The sequence below is a fragment of the Neovison vison genome, chromosome 10 (genome assembly GCF_020171115.1).
Source record: "Neovison vison isolate M4711 chromosome 10, ASM_NN_V1, whole genome shotgun sequence".
NCBI classification, from domain to species: Eukaryota; Metazoa; Chordata; class Mammalia; order Carnivora; family Mustelidae; genus Neogale; species Neogale vison.
The window spans coordinates 61724950-61741765 of NC_058100.1; the positions used below are offsets into that span (position 1 = coordinate 61724950).

General features: G+C 53.0%; 1 protein-coding gene across 2 annotated transcripts in view; it reads left to right on the forward strand.

Moving 5' to 3' along the window:
* SUSD4 (sushi domain containing 4) overlaps positions 1-16816 on the forward strand; it is an 84112-nt gene that overhangs the window by 32525 nt on the left and 34771 nt on the right. Inside the window, exon 3 of one of the 2 annotated variants that reach the window (XM_044267440.1) lies at positions 13267-13479. The exons of the other annotated variant lie outside the window; for it this stretch is intronic. Coding sequence (XP_044123375.1) covers positions 13267-13479 — 213 coding nt within the window. The remainder of the gene's footprint in view (positions 1-13266; positions 13480-16816) is intronic. 2 annotated transcript variants of the gene reach the window in all.

Sequence of the window (16816 nt, forward strand, 5' to 3'; positions counted from 1 at the left end):
ATCCCCGGCATCCATCTGTTTTGCTCTCCTGGTCTCCCAGTGCCTGCCCCGCCTGCGGCCATCGGTTTTCAGGGTGCAGGACCCCATCCCGGAATGAGACCTGTCAGCCACGCCCATGGCATCTCAGTGCCCATGGCCAGGGGACGCTTCCTATAAACCTGCGGGGGCCCGGGGAGCTGAGTCAGCACCACTCCCCCAGTGGGGAGATGATTTAGGGATACCACTAGAGGGAGGTATGTGGTCTGCAGGCACCTGGGTAGATTTACTACCCGCCAACACAGAGCCTGTCCTCGTATGTGCTGCCTCGGGAGAGCCCATTTCACTCTGTCCATCTCTGAGACAGTGACTTTGCCAAGATCCCCTTGGGCCGGCTCTTACCCACCCCAGTCCGATACTCCCTTCCCACCAGGGTTCGTTAAAACAGTAACGTGGGCTTCTTGATCATACGCATTCATCATAGAGAATTTGGAAAACACAGAAATGCATAAAGAAGACTATAAAAGTTGCTCATCAGTCCTGAATCCCAAATAACACAGGTCCTATTGGGGCATCTGTCTTTCTCTTCTACACACACGTGTGCTTTTTGTATGTTAAAAACAAGGATCATGATGTGTATGCTATGTTGTGGTTTTTTAAATTAACTATGCAGGGAATTGTCCCATAATCACCCACATTTAATGATCAGAAGATCTTGAGAGCCTTGCGTGGTGTGAACGGATCACTAGCGACGATGGAGGTTTGGGGGCCTGCTGTGTGGGGACTCCTGGGGAAGTGCTGTGGGGCCGACAGGCATGTGAGGGTTCCTGGGAGGAGGGTGATAGGGAGCACACTGGCTTGCTGTAGCGAGGCCGGAGCATCACAGCTGGCCAGCCGTGCTGAAGGAACAGTTGCGGGGTGCCGCTGAGGTCGGATCTGAATTGCTGCCCTCCCCATTTGCAGAACGGCACCAACCCAGGGCCTGCCCGCCCCTGGAGATGGGGGAGCCTTGCAGGACCCCAGGATTCCCTGAAGTAGAACACAGCCTTTTCCTGCCTGCACCCGAGAACGTTCCCCTCCATCTCTCCACCACTGGGCCCCGAGGGAGGCCCTCCCCTTCCTTTCAGGCACTCCTGGTGCTGGAGCTCTTGGTGGATGGGTTTAGAACTTGGCGGTCAGACGTTGGGGGTGTGATGAGAAAGATCGCATGGGGAACCCCGATTTCCTGTGTTTCATGAAGGACAAATAAGATCAGAAAAGCCTGCCTGTCCAAGATCTGTTGGGCTCAGATGCAAACACCAGTTATTGGTTGGGTACCTCTTGTGCTCGGGGATGCCTTTCAACTGAGTCTGGTGTATCTTGGAGTAGTTGCCATGGGGGTCGACTCCTTCTCACTTGCGCCAGACGTCTGTACTGGGCATGAGGCTCTGTGGGGAGACAGAGGGCCAAGATGTGGCAGATTCCTGCATTTTTCCAGATTAAATGTGACATCCTCAGAGCCGCTCACTGCCTGGGTGGGGCGCTCCTTCCACAGCCCTTCCATGGTCCTTGGGCCAGGCAGCCACCTGGGGTTCCCGTGGTGCTGGCAGGGAGAACCCTGGGTTGTCCATCCTTGGCGGCTGCCATGTTGCCTTCTGGGGTTGCCCAGGCCCGTGTCGTAGGCCTGGCTCCTCCTGGAGGGCTCAGGCTGCATCCCCCAAAGCTGATCATGATGCCAGGCCTGCTTCTCTGGCCCCTACATGCCCCTGTCCCGACGGCTGTCCCTGGGACAGAGGCAGCTGGTGAAGGGTAGACAGCATAGGGCAAGGTGCAAAAGGAAGCAGTGGTCCACACGCGGGTGTGGGGACCTGGGGGACGGTGAGGGCGTGTGTACCCTGCCACCTCCTTGTTTTCGTTTTACCCTGCAGCCCTGTTGACCTGTGGCAGGAAGCTGTTTAAGGCCTTGCCCTCCATGCTTGGAGGTGGCTGATGGAGGGACAGAGCATCCGAAGGGTCATGTGTCTGCATCTTACAGTCAGAAAAGAACGACAGAGTGGCAGACTATGCGAGTTTGTTGGAATGAATTCATGTCATCCTAACCCAGAGGACAGCCTTCTATTTAACGCCCTGACCCCTGTGTGCGTTGTTGGAGGTCAGTTTTGGCAGTGGCCGGAGGTACAGATTCATTGGTCAGGGTGCCCGTTGTTGGGGGTGCCACACCGTGGCCTCCCCGATCAGATGCAGACCTGGGCTGGGGCCCCAGGGCCCCCTCATTCAGAGCTGCGTGAGTCTGCACACTCCGTTAAACTTTTTGGTCTCAGATTTCTCAGCTATAAAATGAGGGAAATTATTTTGGGTGAATTTTAAGATTCCTTCCAGCAAGAACATTCTGTAAATTGTGTGTAGTTAAAAAGCTTCCGCTGATACATACATACATATTATTTTGTAGTTTTCAAAATATTTTTTAAAGATTTTATTTATCAGAGAGAGAGCACGCTTGCACACGAGCACGGGGAGGGGCAGGCAGAGGGAGAGCCAGGCTCCCCGTGGAGCAGGGAGCCTGACGTGGGACTCAATCCCAGGACCCCAAGATTATGACCTGAGCCCAAGGCAGACATTTAACCGACTGAGCCACCCAGGCGCCCCCCCCCTGCCATTTTCAACTTACTAATCAGCTTTGTAATTTATCCATGTGTTTGTGGGATGCCGTCAGCTAATAACCCCGAGGTTTATGTCAATGATGAGGTGTGAGTGCCCCATGTCCGGTTGATAGACGAGGCCCTCGGGTTATTCTGATGGGTGGTTTTCTATAGCAAGGCTTGTTCTGTTTCTCCATGTTGGGATGCAGTCTGGAGTAATTCTGTCGTGTTGGTCGCACATTTATGGAGCAGTATTGAAACTGGAGTGGAAAGCGTGTTAGGCATTAGCACTGTTATCGGTTTTATAGGAGCTGAAGCCGAGTGAGAGGGTTTTGGAATAATTGGGTAATCAAAGCGAATTAAATCAAGAGGGGGAAAATATCAGTTTTGGCATCAGATGGAGAGAGCGACGACTTCCACATCTGTGGTCTTTATGCATTTTAATCAAGTCTAAATTATGCTATTAAGATTTACTTTTGCTGCATTTACTTAGATGCTGTGACACAGCTGACTTTGTATTCATCTCTGGATACGTCTCGAAACGGGGAAGCATTCTCACGGTTTCCAGGGGAAGAGTTGCTTCCCTGCGGAGTGCCGGGTGTGGGCTGGGGCCTGGCAGGCGCCATCATGTCCCCAGGCCACAGGGGCTTCGGGGCGGTGGGTGTGCACACCATGTGGCGGGTGTGACTCTTCTGTGATCAGCAGCGCACCATGCTGGGACACAGAAGCAGCTCCATGGTCACGTGCCTGGTCTTGCTTTTTGGCCTTGTGGCTGTGTTTCCCAGGGGATCCTGTTTTTTCAGTGAAGTCTCTTTAGCTTAACAAATAGTAGCAGTGATCAGCATTCCTTTATTCCAGATGCTTGTTAAATATGTGAAGGGAGGCCGTGTTGAACTGTGGCACGATGATATGCCATATTCACAGACAAAATTAACTTAGAAGGCTTTGATTGCCTTTGTTGCATTTTTTATCTTGTATCAGAAAATCTGTCCCAAACCCATTCTTGGGCTCAAGTGCTTTCTGCATGTTTTCCGTTTGGTTTCCATCTGACTCGCTGGTCCCCAGGAACATGCCCATCCTCGTGCCCAGGCCGGGGAGCCTGACTGCCATCTCGTGCTGCCCACCACCCTCTGCTCCAAGTCTGGCTCATGATAAACAAAAGGCCAACTCCAGGGCTTTGTGTGACTCTCTTGACTGTTTCCTGAGGACGGCATTCTGGGAGTATCTGTTGTCCTTCTGACGCTTGACAGCCAAAATTTGCAGACATCTCTAGGGCAAGTTCAGAAAAGAGCCCGAATATTTTGGGAAATGAAGGTGGTTCTAGGAAATCTGGCGATTGCCCTGTGTGAAGTCAGATGTTTTTGTTCTGGAGGGAACTGGTTGAAAATTAATGACGTTAACATATTAGTGACGTTATCTATGCTTGTTGTGAACTTACCATGTGCTGGTTATCACGCTACTTATATCTGTCAGTAGCTCTAGAAGCAGAGCTGCGACGCAGAGAGGTGACGTAACTTACCCGAGAGCACCAGCTAGAAGAATGGCTGGGTCAGGATACAGAGCGCACAGCCTCCCTCCACAACCTGGAGTGTCTGTGCTATTTAAGGAAGTTTATGTGTGCAAACAGAATGACAGGGTAGGGTATTTTTTTTTTTTAGATTTTATTTATTTATTTGACAGAGAGAAATCACAAGTAGGCATAGAGGCAGGCAGAGAGAGAGGAGGAAGCAGGCTCCCTGCTGAGCAGAGAGCCCGATGCGGGACTCGATCCCAGGACTCTGAGATCATGACCTGAGCCGAAGGCAGCGGCTTAACCCACTGAGCCACCCAGGCACCCCAGGGTAGGGTATGTTTAAAGCAGGGTCTTTCAAATCTAGTTTCCACTGCAGATTAACAACTAATAAAACCATACGAAAGAGTTCTCCCCCTTACTGTATGGAATGTACTCTGATTTTTTCTCTTTACTTTGTTTCCCAAAAGTGCCTGTTGTGACCCTTAAAATCTATTTTGTGACTTGCTGTGAGTCTATGACCTGCAGATCAGAAACTCTAGTCAGCCCTTAATGTAAGCTCACTTTCCAGGGTCGGGGTTGGGGGGAGGCGGCGGGCTCACATGGTTTGTTGAGTGAATGCCTGTCGGCAGCTTTCCCCCAGTGCCTGGCACTGGATGTTGACCCAATGAGTGTGTAAATAGGTTATAATAACCCCTCCTCTCCTCTTTCCCTTTTCCTTTTAAAAACAAAGAGCTGAAATTTCGGCCAAACATGGGTATCATCTGGACTGGAATAGAGAAGGTCAAGAACCACTTAATAATGATTTTGTTGTGGAAATATGGGTTATAAATGAATTTTTATAAAGCAAATTCCATTTTCACATTGATTTTAATTATAATTTTAACAGTGTTAAATTATTAATTTGCTGTTTTTCCTGCATTCCAACTCCTGTGAGGGTCTTCTGTGGCCCACCTGGCTTCTCCTGGCAAGGTGGTAGGCCCAGGGTGGGGTCAGCTCCCCAGTCCACAGTAGCCTGGGGCCACCTTGCTCGGTCCTTCCAACACTCTGTGGAAGATGTCTGTCATCAGCGGGTGGGGGGGGAGGGGATCCCTCCGGTGGGGGGATCCCTCCAAGTGTCCGAGGCTGACCCTGCCGAAGATGGGCCTCCCAAATGTGTAGATGGTGTTTGGTTGGCTCTGAGGTGGCTGGAAACTTCTGGCAAGTGCGTGGTTCCGGGTTCCCCGACCACCATCTGTGTAAGGCAGTGCGCTTGAGAATATTGGTGTTGAGGGTTGATTTATTTGCTGGTTAGGTTTTGCCTGACGTCATTTCCTCAGCATTGTCTCTGTGGCTCTTGTCATTGGTAATGCCTTGTTTTAGATATACGCCCCAGCTCTGGTGGCTTCTGGAATAAGGCAGGCTCTCCATACCCACCTTCATTGGAATAATCAGTAAAGGCCATGTGGAGATGGGATTTCTGCGGCACAGGGAAGCCCAAGGGGGCGTCTGTGGTGGTACGGAGGTGGTTGGAGGCATCCCTTGCCCGCAGGCCCTGAGGACCTGCCCGTGGCTTCATGTTGGTGCTTATAGCTCCACAAGCCAGGTGCCTAAGTTTCCAGGGTCTTTAAACTTAAAAAAGGCGTTCCGAGGGTCTTCCCCTGACATGACGGGAGGAAGGGCTCCTCCCTGGCTGAGACACAGCCACGTCACACTCATTAGTATCTCAGAGACTTTGTCCCCTTCACTGGTGAGGAGAAGAAGCAGAAACTGTGCAAGAGGAGCCAGGTGTGTTCGGATCCGCCAGACGGAAGCCGTCGTGTTGCTTGGAGGGACTCTTTGGTTTATGCATGGTCACTGGGCTGCCCTGCCTTTACTCCGGGCCACCAAGGGCGGGAGTCCGGCGCCTTGCCTGGCTGCTTCTGGGTCAGGAGCTGCTCCCTGGGCCCCAAGCTATGACCTCTCCTGAGGCTCTCACCGCCCAGGTCGTCCATACTGTACTGTTGTCAGTGGGCGCTCCGTGGCCAGCTTCCCCAAGTTGGCATGTGTCAGGTCATGCAAAAGGTTCCCCAGCCCCATCTCCCTGAGACGGTGCACCAGGAGGTGTCAGGGTGGGGGAACCACGAGGATTCTTTTCTGTGTGGTGATGAACCCTTCCCCACAGCTGTTTGTTCAGTCCTTTCTGAACAGGTATGGAGACACCAAAGCGTTGACAAATTGTCCTTTCCCTTGAAGCGCTTGCAAAGTCATGACGATGTGAGCCCCCGCTGCGTGAAAGGCCTGCTGGGGAAGCCGTGGGAGTGGCTGTGAGCCCCAGGCCAGATGGCCCCAGTGACCGGACTGCCCCCCCCGCAACCCCAGCGTCCTTTCCAGGGTGCGGCAGGGCTCAGACCCCAGCCTGTCAGTGGTCCCATGCCCACCAGTGGGGCAGACCGTGAGTGTGGGGGGCTCCGGAATCTGGCTCAGATGTGCAGACATGTGAGCTTCACCTTGGCAGGAATGCCCTTTTCTTACCCGCCCCAGGACCCTCTCCCCAAGTCAGTGCATACAAAATCAATTTCTCTGTCTCTATTCTGTTCCTTCCTCCAAAGACTCACCCAGCAGTTTACAGAGAAATGGAAACCACCCCGACTTCTAAATTGATTTGGCTGCATTTGATACAGTCTTCCTTCCTCGAATATGACTTTTCAGTTATAATAAGCCCAAAGATTGCTTTTCACACCGCTTTTATTTTTATGATTCTTTCCAGAGACTCTTATGTTGCTCACAGTAAAACGGTCTGGTGGGTTTCAACAGACTCCGAAGTCCCCAGACCTGAGGGTTCAAACCCTCATAATGAGCCTCAGGTTGGGACGCCATTCTCTGAGGTGAAGAACCCACATTCCTGTCACTGCCCCTGCTTTTAATCAGAAGGAAAGGGAAAGAGATCTCACCTTCTGCCCAGAAGCCAAACCCAAGTTACAGTCCTAGCTCTGATCTCTCGGGCGGTCACAGATGCCAGGGTCTAGGAGGGTGTCCCAGGCTGGGATTCTGGGATGGGCTTGCAGACCCAGGCACCAGGCGCTGCCCCACCCTGCAGGCTGCTTCCCGGGACTTGGGTCCAGAGAGAATGTCTCCTGGGGTGTGGGGATGGCTGGCATTCATATCTTTGCCCCTTTAGAGTGCCTGTGTATCTTTAGGAAGACTGCATGTGTCTGGGTTCTCCAGAGAACACAGGGCCACGGAGGAGCACTAGCTCCTTCTCTCGCACACGTACACACACGCACACGCACACACCCAGGGACCGGCTGACACAGGGATGCAGGATGGGAAGTCCAAGTTCCACTTGGTGAGCCGGAGGCCCAGGAGGGCTGCTGATGTGCACTCCAGCCTGTGTCTGAGTCTGAAGGCAGGAGGACTGATGTGCCAGCCTGAGTATGCAGACAGAGAGAAAGAAGTCTTTCTTACTCAATCTTTAGTTCTATTCAGGTCACAAGATTAGATGAGGCCCACCCGTGTCAGGGAGGGCAGTCTGCTTTACTCATTCTACTGACTCCAGTGGTGATCTCATCCGGAAGCACCCCTCAGACACACCGAGAATACTGTGGGACCAAATGTCTGGGTGCCCCAGGGCCCAGTCAAGTTGACATATGTGAAATGTCTCTTGTACATACGTGTTGTGTTCTGGATTGAATTTAGGAGGAACTATTAGGGGATACTCTCTCCAGGACTTACTAAAATGGGATCTTCCCTTTTCCTTCCACGTCCCCCAAAAGAAACATTAGAAATCATCCTGTGAACTCTGTTCTCCTTCCTAAGATGTGGCTGCTGGATTGGAAAGCAGAATTTGGAGCCCAGGTGGGCAGGTTCCCAGAGCCAGACCCTCTGAGCAGGCCAACTACCCCCACATGGGTGTGCGTCTGGTGGATGGATCCCCATGTTACAGGAAATGCCAGAACAGCCTGTGGAGACGTGGCTGAGTCTGGGGATTGACACTGACCCTCCAGGGTACTTTGAAGAGTGGCATATGGAGCTCTGGCAAGACATGGAAGATGGTGGTCTTGCTTGATGGGATGAGGTGTCCAGAGTGAACCAAGGGCTCTTCTTACACCATCCCACTTTCTTTCTTTCTTTTTTTTAAATTTATTTGACAGGCAGAGATCACAAGTAGGCAGAGAGGCAGGCAGAGAGAGGGGGGGAAGCAGGCTCCCTGCCGAGCAGTGAGCCCGATGCGGGGCTCCATCCCAGGACTCTGGGATCATGACCCGAGCTGAAGGCAGAGGCTTTAATCCACTGAGCCGCCCAGGTGCCCCACCACCCCACTTTCTGACGGCTGTCTCTTCACTCCTGTCTGTGGCTGGGCCTGGCCAGTGGCATCTTGAGTCTCGGACTGTCTGGATGCAGAGGTGCAGAAGCTAACTGTGTGGTCCCTTGTAGGCAGGGGATGGGGGCAGGGGAGGAATAAGTCAGGAGAGCACAGAGCTGGGTCCCTGAGGAAATTCCTCTGTCTTCACAGCATAGTTGTCCTATTTATTGTGAGAACAGGAGTCATTCTGATGGATCCAGGGCTGGCACCCACAGAGGCTCAGCACTCACCTGGGTTATCTCTCCTCTCACAGAGAATGGCTCTCTGCCTGGGGCAGGGGGTGTGACAAGCTGAGGGTTTGTGCCTGTGATTGGTGATCACTGTGGCTCATTTGTTAGCGGGTGTGACTGCCCAAAGAGTGTGTGTTTGAGAGAGAAACCCATGACTCAGTCCAGTCCCAACCCAGACCCACCTCTGGCCCTATGTTGCAGAGGGCAGAGGAGGGGGCGTTGTGTGCAGATATGGATGGGAAGAAGGTTATAAAAAAAATTAAGGAATTCAGTCCACTCATGGTGGAAGAAGGGAGGGGGTAAGAAGGTGTAGGAGAAAGCCTGTCTGTGCTAGGGGAGAGCACTTAGTGCCTCCCTCATCTGTGAAATCCATCCATCCACCATCCATTCATCCATCCACCATCCATCTGTCCCCCATTCATCCATCTATCGCACATCCATCCATCTACCCACCTACCCATCCATTCATCCTCCATCATCCCCCATCCACCCATCCATCATTGATCTGTCCATCCATCCCCTCATCCCCCCCACCCATCCATCCACCTACCCATCCATCCATCCTCCACCATCCCCTCATCCAACATCCTCCATCCATTCATCCACCCATCCGTCTATCCATGCATCCACCATCCTTCCACCGCCCACCCATCCATCCATCCTCTATCATCCCCCCATCCACCATCTATCTGTCTTCTCACCCACCCTACTCATCCATCCCCTCATCCCCCTACCCATCCATTCTCCAGTGTCACCTCGTCCACCATCCTCCATCCATCTATCCGCCCATCTACCCTTCCATCTACCCGTCCATCCATCCTCCACCGTCCCCTCATCCAACATCCTCCATCCATTCATCCATCCATCCATCTATCCATGCATCCACCATCCTTCCATCCGCCGACCCACCCACCCATCCATCCTCCATCCATGCTCCAACCATCCATCCACCCAGTCATCCTCCTTCCCTCCCTCTATCCTTCCCTCCTTCCATCTCACCCTCCCTCTCTCTATCCTTCATTAGCAGCGCCTGTGGCATGCTGGAAGTGAAGGATAAGACATGGTTCTCCAACCCCAGGAGTTCACAGCCCAGTGGCAGAGGCTGTGAGGCAGAGCACAACACTGCCAGTGTGAAGGGAGCTCTAGGAGAGCTGGGCACAGGTTGATGGGAAGAGAGGCTCCTGGTCATACTTTGCAGAGGGAGGGATGGCTCCCGGGGAGGTACCCATGAGCTAATCCCAGAGGGTGGATACCCATGGGGACCACCCTTTCCTCAGTGGGGGTTCTGAAAAACCCTTTCTTGCCTTAGTAGAAGTCAAGGCCCTCCTATAGGGTTGGGTCCCCTCTCCACCACACACCTGCTTCCCCATCTGCTACTCACTTGCAGTCTTTCTTTCTCCCTGCTGTGTGGACATGGGTTCAGATCTCTTTCACTCTCAATTTTTAATATGGTAACAGGAAAGTCCCTCCCTTGGCCCTAATGCAGGGATGGCTTGTGCCCTGTGATCTTCTGTCCCCATGCAGCACTATGAATGGGCAGTGCACATTTGCTGCAGCCTCCCCCTGACACATGGGGAGGCAGTCTCCCCCAGGCCAATCCAGCCCTGTGGCTGTCCCGGCTCCTTCCTCTGCAGCCAGTGGCTGCATATTACGCCTTTGCCCAGCTGCCTGCCTGGGGGCTGAGATGCCTCCCCTTACCTTTGCTGCTTTGCTCAGGCCATCTTGTGTTCTCATGCCCCTAGTGCCTGCTTCTGTCTGAGGCATGTGTCATCCTCTCTCTGTGTTTGTTCCCAGGAGGCCGTCCAGCTGTGCCTTCAGCTGCCACCTTTGTGCATTCATGCATCTCAGGACATCATGGCTTCAACTTGGCTCTCTAGCTGGTCTCCCCCACCTGGCCTCGGTGTCCTGAGGACTTAGACTCATCGTATCCACCTGCTACACTGGGACTGGTCCCCAGGCCAGTCTTTACCACGTCCCCTCTCTCTGTGTGCAGGCTCAGTGCCCATACCTGGCAGCTGTCCTTGACGCCTCTCTTAACCCCTTCCTCTCCCCTCAGCCTCTGTCCGTTTGGTCCCTGAATTCATGCATCTGGGTCCTTAGTATCTCCTGCAGCCTTGAGACTCCACATACCTCAACTACTGGCCCTCTCAGGAGCCAGACTGGCTGCTCAGAGCTGTTTGGAGAGCTTTCCAGGAGGACAGCCCTTCCCCCACCCACCTAGAGAGTGCCTGGTCTGTGGGTCTGCCTTTCACAAACCATCTTGCAGATCCTGGTGCAGCTGTGGTCCAGGAGACATTTCTGATGGTCTTTCTGCCTCCTGAGGGCTCGGTGCAAGTCCGTCCTCTGCCTGGGTGTGAAGGGGCTGAGATACAGGTCTGCTCTCAGCCATGCCTTTGTTCAAGTCTCAGTCTCTGGGGTTAATATCCAAAGTATACGAAGAACTCACACAACACCCAAAGAATAAATAATACAGTCAAGAAATGGGCAGGAAACATGAACAGACATTTCTCCAAAGAAGACATCCAAATGGTCAACACATACATGAAAAAATTTTCAACATCGCTCAGCATCAGGGAAGTACAAATTAAAACCACAGAAAGATAGTACTTCACACCAGACAGAATGCCTAAAATTAACAAGTCAGGAAACGACAGATGTTGGCAAGGATGCAGAGAAAGGGGATCCCTCCTGCATTGTTGGTGGGAATGCAAGCTGGTATAGGCATTCTGGAAAACAGTGTGGAGGTTCCTCAAGATGTTAAAAATAGAGCTATGTGATGATCCAGCAATTGTGCTACTGGGTATTTACCTAAAGCAAATGACAACGCAAATTCAAAAAGATAACATGCACCCCGATGTTCATGGCAACATTATCTACAGTAGCCAGGGTATGGAAGCAAGGCAAGTGTCCACTGATGGATGAATGGATAATGAAGGTGTGGTATATACAGAGCAGAATATTACTCAGCCATCAATTCTGGAACGAAATCTTGTCATTTGCAAGGACATGGATGGAGCTAAGGGGGTATTATGTTAAGCGACATAGTTAATCAGAGAAGAAATACTTTATGATTTTGTGGTCTCTCAAATGCAAAACAAGAGGAGAAGCGGAGCCCTGAGTACAGAGAACAGACTGGTGGTTGCAGAGGGGAGGGAAGAGAGGGATGGGCAATGGGGAGAGGGAAGTCCGGTTTCCAGGAATGGGATGAGTAAGTCCGAGGAGGGAACGGCACAGCACGGGAACACAGTCAGTGCTGTTGTCACAGTGAAGTGTGGTGATAAGATGGCAGCCATGCTCATGTGACCTCAGTGTAACACACACACTTGTTGCACCACTGTGTTGTGTGCCTGACACTAATGTCACAGCTTGTGTCCCCTGCACCTAAAACAACCAAAACAGCACAATATTCTCCACTCCTTCACATCTCTGCTGCCTGCATCAAGTCCCAGCCTGGGCCCACATGCGGCGGTCAGGGTCCGTCTCCAGCTCCCCCTTCGTTGTCCCCTGGGGCTCCTGCTAGAAGGGTTGTGCCCGGCCTGGCAGAGCCGTCCCTTTTCCTGGATTGAGCTCCACCGTCCACACCCCACTGGTGCCCTCAGGACCGTCCTCCCTCTGGCTGGCTCCCTGGGGGCTTCAGCCCTCCCCTGCTCCCTGCATGTATCCCAGCCCCCTGGGGCTACCCTAAGGGTGTCAGACTCTGGGGGCTGACGTTGACTAGCCCCCACAGAGGGGGCACCTACACTCTGCTGCAAACTGAAGACACGAAGCCAGCCATGTTCCTGCTTTCCACCCCCCCCGCAGTGCTGATCCCGGCCCCTCCTTGGGTCATCTGTGGACCTCAGGACGCCCATCCTGCTCTGTGGATCCACGTTGCTTCCACATAGCCCGGCTTTCGAGGGTCACCCCTTCCCCATGTGGGGTGACTGTGGAGTCTGTGGGAGTCTGTGGGCCTTTGCTCCTCCCTGGGACATGCGAGGGGGTGACGTGGGGCAGCGGCGGCTTCTGAGGGTCACAAAGATGAACAGGTGACTCGTCCTTGGAGGGCTCCCAGCTCAGCACCCGGGGCGGTTGAGCTCTTGTTGGAGCGCAGAAAGGGTGGCTGGGAGGTTAGGAAGGTTGCCCGATCCTCGGGAAGTCTGGATGAGGCCTGGCGGGTGGGGCCAGGGTGAGGGCCGGGGAGGAGACGGGTGTTGGTGGCTCAGGCCTGTCCTGTGAGAATGACAGCCCTGCCAGTCCTACCTCCTTGGTTCTGTCCCTGAAATGTCGTCTGGCCTGCTGGGTGGCTCAGAGTCCGTGCCTCCTCCCCGACCCTCCCGCCTCACCCCCCTGCAGCGTCTTGCACAGCGTCGTTCCCTGTGTGGCTTCCTTCTCCCCTGCTCCTCCCCGAGCCTCCACGAAGGGCTGTGGTCGGCCATGGGCCGGAGGACGCTAACGGGCGCTGTTCTAAGCAAGAAGCCAGCGTGGCACACAGCCGAATGCGGACATTCTGGGCTGACTGGAGTGGTTAGGTGTTCGCGGTGTGTGACAGTGTCCATCACGGATGCAGGACAGCTCCCAGCCTCCGAAGCGCATATTTAGAGGCTCCTTTTCTTCTCTCTGTCAATGTAGGGTTCGATGACCTTCCGGTGTGTGCTGACCCAGGCGTCCCTGAGAACGGCTTCAGGACACCCAGTGGAGGGCTTTTCCTTGAAAGGTCTGTCACCCAGTTTCACTGCCAAGACGGGTTCACGCTCAAGGGCCCTACAAAGAGGCTGTGTGTGAGACATCTCAATGGAACCCTCGGCTGGATCCCCAGTGATAAGCCCTTCTGTGCACAAGAAGGTAAAGTGCCCCCCTCATCCGTGGAGGCTGCTCGTGGGGCTGTGGGGACCAGCCGCGCCAGCCCAGGGGCCCACCCCACGTGCTGGCGGGAGAGCATTGTGGCCAGGCCGGGGGCAAAGGAGGCTCGGTGTCACAAGTCACCGTGTCCCTCCTCTACCGCCATGACAGCCCAGGTCCTGGTTTCTGTCGAGGCAGGAGAGCAGCTCAGGTCACACAAGGGGTGCTCACTGCTGCGTCCCTAGCCAGCCGCGCACTCCCAGCCCCGGCGCCTGAGAAAGCAGAGTATGTGCTGCTCAGACTTGCCCGTGGAGGCCGGGACGTGTGGTACTCGGGAGATCCGCTCAGTCACTGTCGCATCTGTTCCAGGTGGGGTTCGATAGGGACACAGGGCCGCACGGTGGGCATTTGTTTCCAGCAGTTACCCTGTGGTCTCTTGTCATGGCGAGGTATCTGCCTACCTCTGGCAAGTGTGGCGGTGTCTGCTCTGTGTGGTTCATGCTGCGTGGGTGTGTGTGAGTTTAGAACACTGCTCAGAGGTTACCTGGCGGCGGGCAGGGGGCTGACTGTCTCCGCCGCAGGTTGGGCTGCCGCAGGGGAGGCAGTGCCGCTGCGGGCAAGGGCTCCGTCTCTCTGCCTACCACCCCTGACTGTGGGTGTGGACGGAGCTTTCCTGACCTTGACAGCTCACTGTTTCTCGGACTTAGCATAGACCGTGTTTATGGACGTCTCCGAAGCACTGAACTCGACTGTTGCTGAGCATAGGCAAAGGCTTCCCCAAGCTGAGAGCATGCGTGGTCTCTGCTTTTATTTCCGAGGTCTTTTTCTAAAAGAGTCAAAATGAAAACAAAGAACTAAGGTGAACGAAATCACACAGAGAAGGACAGGTGTGTGTGACAGGTGGAATCTCAAGAACAAAACAAATGAACAAGTAAGAGAAGCGTTGGAACGAACATGGGCGGGGGGGGTGAGCAGGGCTGAGAGAGCTCCAGCTGTGAGGTGGGTCGCAGGAAGGAACATGTGCCCGGGAGTACTGTCTGCGGTACTGTGACCACGGTGTGTGGGGACAGACGGGGACACCCCTGGCGACACTGTCGGAAGTTCTGAATTATGGAATCACTGTGGTGCTGCCTAAAAGCAAGAGGATGTGGTTGGTCAACTATACTTCAGTTAACGATGGTCAGCGTCACCATTCAGAACGGGTGCTGTGGGACTCGGGTGGATGCTGTGTAGGGAAGGTGGCTCCCTGTGTTGCAGGTAGGAGTCTGTGTCACGTGATACAGACGCTTCTCTATATTTATTGAGACAGGCGTGTGGTTTTTCCTCTTTAACTTTGCAGCCTTGCAGGTTACACAAGCTTTCTCTTGAAAATCAAAACAAATTTTGAAAAGGATTTTAGAAATAAATGAATATTTTCTGCTATGCGCAGCCCATGCAGGCTGTGGTTTCCATAAGGTGTCAGTAATGAAAAGTTTATTTGGTTTTGTAGATCGACTTTCCTGATAAATCCTTTGGCCCAAGATACTCAGCGTTGAAAACCCAGACAGGCTCAGGAACATATCAGGAATAGTAGAACATGCAGGCTCCGAGAATATTGCCCAGAGACAAAGGCCTTCTATGGTTTTATCATCCTGGGAAACAGAGAGCTTATCTAAAAGACAACCTCTTTCCAGTCCTGTCCTAACTACCTAATGAACTACCTAATGAACTCCCCTTGCTCACTGTATTTCAGATACATGGACCCTCCTGTGTGTGTGTGTGTGTGTGTTTAAAAGATTCATTTATTATTATTTATATGTCAGAGAGAGCGCGTGCAGGAGCAGAGGGAGAATCAGACACTGTACTGAGCCCAGAGCCCGATGCGGGACTTGATCCCAGGACCCTGGGACTGAGCCAGCCAGGTGTCCCCCTCCTGTGTGTTTTTAAGGATACTCGTGTTCTCCTGGCTTTTGCACCTGCTCTCCCTCTGCCTGAAGCTGCCTTCTCCCAGACCTGCTCGATGAGGCCACCTTGCCATGTGGCCCTGCATCATAAACATTATCTCCTCAGGGCGCCTGTCCCATGCACCCGGATTCCAGGGGCCCTGGTAGGTCCCTGTGACCTCAGCACCTGTTCCTCCTCATGTGAGCGGCAATCACTGCATGTTAGTCTCTACCTTGCGGATTTACTAACTTGTTAGCGGCCTTCTCCATGCGGCGAGGGTATGATTCCTAACTCTCCATGCCCAGCGCCTGCAGCTGGGTGCTCAGCGAGTCACCAATGGACGGATGGATGGTTGGATGGATGAATACCGGGCATTATAAATGCAGTTGTAAACAAAATCCAACACCATCCTTTACAGCGAGGCTTCCAGCTCCGTTCCTGTGTGGATATGAATGCTGTGTCTCCAGAGTGGATTACGTAGTCACGTTCCTGGAAACACTTTTTAGGGAGAATGGGTGTCAGAGTTGGCACTCGAAGGAATCAGATTCATGTTCACATATAACTGGCATTTAAAAAGGCCAGTAAATATTGGTTGTGGTATGTATTCTTAGAACTTTGCCTTTTCTGCTCCTTAGGACCCTGCTCTGTGCTAACTAATGTCATTGAATAATTTGTTCTTAGGTATAACTGTGTAATATCGCCTTAATATCCCCTCTTTGACTTGTTTCTGTTAAATCCCCTATTACACGAGCAGGACTCAGATGCAGTGGTGCAGTGGTCTGGGGAGAAAGGATGTCTCAAAGTGGAAGCTTTGCAACCTCTCAGTTGTATCCCCAAAGTGCCCGTTTGTGTCTGTCTATGTAGGGTTTGATCACATACCCACTCCTGCCAGAGTCAGATACCGATGGAGCTTTATCTGTCATCCTTGGTAACGGCATTTCTGGAGCAGCTTTTAAACATTCTTCCGGCTGACGGGATGCACTCATACTGCAGGAAATTTCTCTTATTTCTGTTTGAAACTTCAGAACTGATGAAGATTATATGTATTCGTTTTGGGGCACTAAAGATCCTGGCTTATCTGTTTCCATAGACATGAAGTGCATAGTCGCGTCTGGCTAAGGATGGCCTGGCTGGGCCAGGCTCGTCTTCCAATCTCCCCTCCTCTGGTGGGGGTGGGGGGTCAGGCGCCAGACCTCAAGGGTAGGATCTTAAAGCCCAGCTCTGGGGGTCTGACTTCTGTGAAGCTACAGCTGGTCTGTTTGGTTCTGTCCTTTATCTGGGCCACAGCCCTCCTGGCCTCCTGGCCATAGCTCCGGTGCCTGCTCCCAGCTCCCTGGTCAGTGCTAGTCTCTGTTCCATAGCAGCCAGTCCCCATGGTGACTCCATCATGAGCAGAATTTGGGAGGCCGTAGTGCCC